Below are 7,268 nucleotides of genomic sequence, written 5' to 3'. Positions count from 1 at the left end.
CAGTCCTAAGGTAATTCAGTCCACCACGAGCCCTCTAACAACTCTATACCAGCAAATTCAGGGACTCCAAAAGGATATCACATTACTTAGAAACCTGATTTAGGAAACACCTTGAAGTTCTTTCTAACCCCTAAAACCTTAGACTGTGAGTATGATAGACCTGGGACATCAGAGGTGGGTTGTTTTTTTTTTTCTTTTTTTTCTTTTTTCTTTCCTCCGTGGATAATGTTTTTGCAGCTGATACCAGCAAAACGTTCTCTTTAAGAAGTGAAAATATGAAGAAAATCCATCGGAATAAATGAAAATATTTTTATGGTGTTCACAAAATGCACCATAATAGAAAGAGGAATATTTTCTTTAATTTGAATGTCATCCGAATGACTCAACCACATTGTCACCCACTTAGCAAAAGAAAGCATAATAAATAAATAAATAAATAGACAAGAATATGCAACACTTTACATCCTCAAAGAACCACGTAGTGCCCTAAGCTACCGAGATCCTGATCGACTTTGTGGGCTCGCTGTGCTCAGCCAGTTCAGCTCGGGGTGATTGCGCCATGTTAATGACAAAGAAAAGCGTTGTTCCACTTTCCACAATGGAGTATTTTTTTTCCACCTTTTAAATATAGGAATTCTCTCTTAAATTAGAAAGTAGGCAAAAAGTATTTTTTTTTTTTTAAATTTTCATTTTAAGTCTTCTATTAGAAAAAATATAGATTTATTAAACAAAAAATAATAAGGTAGAAAGAAGGGTTGGGCCTCCATCAAAAAAGTATATTATGCTTTAATGCAAAGAGAAAGAAATGGCTCTAAGGGCAAAATTCAAGTATGAGTGACCAGTTTTTTAATCGTAAAGTAGGTGCAACATTTTTTAAAATGTTACAACACTGCATGACCTGTAATGCTCACAATATTTACATTAACTGCTTACATGAAACCATAAAAACTCTAAAAGAGAAAAAAAAAAAATTGTATGGACTGAAACAAACTACTCCTAGCACCCACATCAATGCCATTATTAACCAATGAAACCAAGTGCACAAAAATACTTTACATAGCCTACTGATGTAAAGTATACATCGGTGAGAAAGTACAAACCTAATTCGGTAAAATGCCAAAAGAAGGGTTGGTCGGTACAAACTCCGCTCCGGGACAGAAAGCAAAGGGGGCAATAACCTGACCTAGCCAGGCGCACACGCACGCACCCTCGCACGCACCCCCGTGTCTCTGGTTAAACGCACAGGTGTGGACAAACAGCGGAGAAGCAGGCGGGCGTGGAGCAGGGACAACATCGACGCTTCCAACAGAACAAACACGGCAACTCGTGACAGAAAGGTGCCAGCTACGCTACACAAAAGAATCACTCCACATGAGTCTGCGTGTAGGACCGTGGCGTTGCACACACGACAAATGAACCTACCCCGCGGAAGGAAGAGAGGAAGGAAGGAAGGAAGGAAGGGCTGCTGCCTCCAGGCCCCTGTAGCCAGTGTAGCTATTGCGATCCCTCGGGCTGGGGAAGGACTGGGAGCTGCTCTGCGGGACGTGAGGAAGCGCGGAGCCCGGAGGGAGCGCTTCGTGCCCCGGCATGCCAGAGCCCAGGCTGGGGCAGCCTGCGGGCCCGCGGTCCTCGGGGGCAGCCGGCCTCGGTCCTGGCACTCTGCGGAGACGTGGGGGGCTCGGGCAGAGGGGCAGCCGTGCTCCCGGCACTGCCAGCGGCTTCACGGGGCGCCGAGCGCTGCCAGTCCGTGGCTCGGGAGTGAGATTCGGGAGCTCAGGGAGAAAGGCGACCTGAGGTAGGTGGCGGGCCCGGGCGAGGAGGAGGGGGGGTTAAGGACTCCACCCGGGGACCGGGAATGGTGAATTATTTCGGGAAGCCTCGAGGACAGAGGATGCCGTGGCTTCCATCACCATCGCCGCCATCCACGTTGAAAAACAAAAAGAAAAAAAAAAACCAAAAACTAAAATGGAAATAATGTTGTGCTACACTTCCGTTCGTTAATTTTATAATGGCTCATAGCTTTAGACTTTTAAATCTGTAGTGTATTAATTTTTTCTACATATGTTTCACATTTCTCACTTAATATAACATAAATAATTTGGTTAATAGATTTAACCTGCACATTTCAGCCACATTAATATATATAAGAATCTGTTAATGGTATAAATAATTCTTTTTAAATAAAATAAATCTGATATGTTACATAATACTGATAAAAATTACTGTTGCTAATAGTTTTGTAAGCCACCCTTGATTTTTTGTTTCAATACTGTGAGATGGATCTGGAATCACTTTTCTGAACGCTGCGGAGCGTGCCCTGTCGTTCTACTGCAAAACCAAACCGCACTCGGCACTGATCACATCATTAAGCAGGGCCTCTGCCCCATCAAAATTAAACGCGATGGTTAATGACGTTAGATAATTTAGGCTAATAAATCTAGGGGTTTTGAGGGGTCAGAGTTACTGGGGACAGAAACTGTTTTAGTTTATCAGGTGGCTATGAAACTTTAACTACAGAAATGGCTGACTAAAGTAGTTCATCTACTTTTTTTTTTTTTTCTTTTTAATAAAATCTACAGCACTCTACTTTAAAAGTTAAGTAAATAAAAACGCAACCGATGGTTGCAGCCTTTGAGTTATTAATTAGAGCTGTGATCCCACGTCCCGTTAGGAATCTGCAAGGTTGCACTCTCCTACAGAGACCTGAATGGAGTACAGTACTTCCAGGCAAGGTTCATTCCAAACAGACAGTATAAATGAACACTCAGTGGCGTGAAGTGTATGTCATAATTAAGGTATTACATAATCATGCCTTCTCTCTGCTGTTAAATACAAAAACAGCATCTTTTACATTATCATATAAAAGCATTTAGGCTGTATTTTTATTTATCACTTTACACTGGTAGTCTCTTGTATGTGTACTCAATAGAAACCAAAGAATTTTGTACACTATTTTTTTTTGTACAATAAAAGATAAAGTGTGCATTAGGTACGCTTGTACATGACAATATTGTACAATATTTACATTTCAGATATCACCATGAAATTCTGTATTATCTATATACACAATGAAAATTTCTCAGAAACATTTGGACTATTTCTTATAATCACAATTTTAGTATTATAGAAAAAAAAAATCAGTAATCATCTGACATTGTTACTGTAACCTTTCAAGAGCTTTGATTGGTTTATCCAGCAACTGCTATCCCTCCTACTCATCAAAAATATTGTACCACTACTCCACGTAGCACCCTGCGGTGGTGTCTATCTGTCTTCATATAAATATTGATATAACCACGTCTATACCAATACCTACATATAGACTTATGTGCACGTTCGTTTTGATAAGTACTGGACCAGTAACAAAGACATTCAATGTTATCTAGAGATCTTCCTCCTCTTGGGTTTTGGAGGCTTCACTTGTCTGTCTCCCTGTGGGATTTGGTGGACCTAAAAACAAGTATATTCACAAGTTAGCAAAGGACATTGGTCAAAGCACCCGGCCACAAATCAACGAGTTACGGGATTGCTTGGGATGCTGCTAGGCTGCCCCACAAAACCGTTCTCAGGATTCCCCATTTACACAGCCCGAATGAAAGGGGAGCTGGAGAGCTGTCCAACACTGCAGAACGGCACTGACTGCCTAACGAGGAGCTCAGCCCCAAGCAGCAATTATGCCCAATTCCACGAAACAAATCTGTATGAAGCATTTTGACATTAGTGATAAAGTAGCAAGTATACGGTGAGGAAACTGCTAAGGTGGAAAAAGATCAGAGCAGCCGAATTCAGGTCTGCGGCAGCCTCATTAGGGACAAGCTGCGATTAGCCAGCTCTGCTTCCAGCTCGGTGTTAAAGCAACGTTTTGAATTTGAGTTTGGTGCTAGGTGGCTCCGAGCACAGGAGTTTCCCAGCGCGAGCGGCAGGCGAGGTGTGCCGGGCACGGAGTGCCACCACCATCTGTCGGCAGCCGGCAGCTCAGCGCCGCTCCCGGCCCCAGCAGCGCAGCCACAAAGCCGGCAGCACCGTGCTGCATCACTGCCCGGGCTCCTTCTTGAATTCCTGCAGCCCGCTAACGTTTCCTACTTATTTATTGGCTCCTTCCAGCAGAAATGATGATTTAAGCTCGTTAGCGCGCTTGCACATGCTTTTCATTTAAAGATGTAGCTGATGACTGAACAGCAGCAGCTGAAAAAACAGCGAGTCGCTAAAAAGGGAAGTGCTGATTCCCTGCGACTGCTTCTAAGAATCGTAATTTTCAAGGAAACAAACCCTGATTATGAATTTTGGGCCCAGATAATTACAATATAAATCAAGGTGACGTACTGACACACGGGCTGGTGGAGCAGCTTGCCTGTGTTACAGAACTACCAGATGAGCAAGTCCTGTTAGAGCAGTCTCCCCTGAGCCCCTGATTCTATTTTAACTCTATTTGAGTTAAAACAGAATCGCAGCGAGGTTTGAGCACTGCTGTGTTTGTGCAGGAGGGAACGGGGCTGGCACCAGCAGCAGGGGCCGGCCCAGAGGTCTAAGGGGTGCTGCAAACGGCACAGATGTGTGTGCCCTACACATCCTGCAGGCACTTGCAACAGCCAGGTCCTGCCGTCCTTTGCCTTCCCATCAAGAGGAAGACGTTTCAAATCAAAACTCCATCTTATTTAATCAATTCACAACTTTAAGCAAAAGATTTGGGTTTGTTATTACTTATGGCAACTGAGTAACTTATTTAGGGTGTCTTGGTGGCTCTGAAACCAGCCTTCAGCCTGCAGATCTGTTCAGATTTCCTTTTCTGTGCTCCAGCAGCTCCCCTAAGTCGTGCTCATCCCTCTAAACATGCGTGTGTACCCGCATCTTTAGGACTGGGCATCGCATATCAGGAGAAAAAGATTTACGTAGTCAAGTGCTTCATAATTAATAATTGGCAGAATTACCAGTGATAAGATACGGGAGGTTGTATGCACAGTGACACACTTGTTTGCATGTTATAAAGGAATTACAGACGTAAATGTGAAGATAAGAACATTATATAAAGAGATGTTACTTTAGAAAGATCCTGGGCTGACACAGCAGTGCTCTTTTAAAAATATTTACACTGTTACACTCGCTAGCAGGAACACCCTCCTTAACTTACCTTTCAGGACAGTATCTATCATGTCACCTGAGGAAAACTTTATTCAAAGGGTTTGATACCCAAACAAATGATGCTTTTAAAGGTGGTTTCAACAAATGAGCCTGGTTTTGTGTCCCCTGCCAGAGAAAACCCCTGGAATGTGAGCCGGACGGGGACTGATCAAGGTAATATCAGGCTGCATGTGTAAAGTATGCCCAGGTCTTTTAAAAATATATATAATTGGCAATGCAGCTAAAATGATGCATCTTTTCCCCATTTTTCAGAATAACTAGACATTTGCAAACAGTTTGTCAGGCAAGAAAAATATCGAAAATTCCCCATTACTTAAGAAAACACAAACGAAAGTTACGGAAAGGAACCCAAATCGACAATCCCAGCCTCCGACTGACACATGCACAAACAGAGAGAGCAGATGAAATTATTGCTGATGTGAAAAGAAACTTACATTCCCAGACATTTTGTCTAGTTCACTCATGGCCTCGTGTATAGCAGCTTCTAAATGGTTATTTAGCTTTCCACTTCTAGGAAGAAGAAATTAATGTAGTCAGTAACTTAGCAGCAGAAAAACACTTACAATTAATAACAAATGCATTCATTCATCAGACACATTTGAGCATCCGGAGAGCCTCCCAGGTTGTTACAGCACCAGGCCTGTCCTTCAAGGAAGGAGACGCTTCCTAAATAAATCTTCCCGTTTAGCAAAGGGAGAAGGATCGCTGTGTCAGCTGGGATGGAGCACAGCAGGACTTGTCCTGCTACGCAGAGCTGTGCTCGTTTACCAAAGGCTTTGAGCGAGTTTGTTCAAACAGGGGTAAAGGAATTTTAGAATGATGTATCCTGGTTAGGTTTAAACCAACCGGAGAAATTATAAAATAATCTGAAATACAGGTTCTGATACAAAGCTGGCCACGTCCACACGGGTTTCTGAATCAACTGAGCTCGGCTGCTCACAAAGCCAAGTTTACGTGATGCAACCCGGACCAGTGACGATGCCCTGAGATATAAATGCCAAGCAGGATATTGCTTAGTGGCATCATCACCTCTAGAAAGGCACCGTGATGGCTCCACCTGTACTGCAGCTGTATTAAGGACTGATAACGACGCTGATTTGGATGTCATTGAGAAGCAGCTCTCAGATCACAAGTTACTGAAGTTATTTCATCACCACGATGCTCTGGCAGCAGCCTCACGCGTCTTTATTGGATTTGTTCCCTGCTCCTTCCCAATCTCCTATTTTGGTCGGCTGACTAAAAATTAAGCAACGTTTGGAAACCCAACCTGAACTGCTTTTTAACATCGTTTGCCTAAAATTCAATCTTAAATTAATTCCAAATAGCACTGAGAAGCTTCGTTTGCTGTCAGTGGCACCAGAGGCAGGCCAGATGTGCCCGCACCAGGAGCGTGCGGGATGTCTGATGGCACCCGGAGGACACTGCCCATTTTTAAACTGTTCATTTAAAAATCCTGTACTGACTTTGTAAGTTGGACTTTCTGCTGTAACAGAACCGCATTTGGGATGATGTTCAGGATGAAATTAATGGAATATTTGGTAGCATCTCAGCAGCAACCACTTCTAACAAACTGGCAGGCTCGGATACGGCACGGTGGTTTCCCTGCTGCTGTGTTGGAAGAACAGAGGTTTGGCTTTTCGCTGGAGATGGAAATTTTTACTCCGTGAGCACAATAGAAAGCACAGCAAAAGCAGCGATGATTGATGTGACTTAATTTATGGTGATTGTCACTGTCATAATGAAACAGCCCTAGCAATTAAGATAATCAAAGGCAGTATTACACAGCACGCAGATTTCTCCCCCCTGTTTTTCTTCCTTCGTGCCTTGCCTTTGGGTAGGATGACCCCTTGAGGTCACTTCCACCCTTACTAGGTGCTTAGGAAATTTTTGCTATTAGTTAAGAGCCATTTGGAAGTATTACAAACAGAGCTGAAGGTATGAATTGTAGTCTTAAGACACCGATGCTTTTTTTCCACTAGCTGCATTCCATGTGAAGACGAGGACCTGCCCCTGAGCGAGTCAAAGTTTCAGCAGTGCCCATCGCCCAAGCACCAGCTACTGCAGCTGAGCCACTGCGGCAACGAAGCAGAGACCCTGGCACTGGGTAAACTCATGTCAGGTGTGATGTG

General features: G+C 43.5%; 1 protein-coding gene across 7 annotated transcripts in view; it reads right to left on the bottom strand.

The window, feature by feature from the left end:
- Positions 1-2,515: 2,515 nt before the first annotated feature.
- The window catches only part of MBD5 (methyl-CpG binding domain protein 5), a 126,123-nt gene continuing 121,370 nt past the window's right edge, over positions 2,516-7,268 (bottom strand). For all 7 annotated transcript variants that reach the window (XM_032189794.1, XM_032189795.1, XM_032189796.1 and 4 more), the window contains 2 exons: positions 5,574-5,649; positions 2,516-3,450 (listed from right to left, as the gene is read on the bottom strand). In XM_032189794.1, coding sequence (XP_032045685.1) covers positions 3,379-3,450; positions 5,574-5,649 — 148 coding nt within the window. In that variant the 3' untranslated portion in view covers positions 2,516-3,378. The remainder of the gene's footprint in view (positions 3,451-5,573; positions 5,650-7,268) is intronic.

This window comes from Aythya fuligula, chromosome 6 (assembly GCF_009819795.1).
Source record: "Aythya fuligula isolate bAytFul2 chromosome 6, bAytFul2.pri, whole genome shotgun sequence".
In the NCBI taxonomy this organism is placed as follows: domain Eukaryota; kingdom Metazoa; phylum Chordata; class Aves; order Anseriformes; family Anatidae; genus Aythya; species Aythya fuligula.
This window is presented reverse-complemented; position numbering and strand designations above follow the sequence as displayed.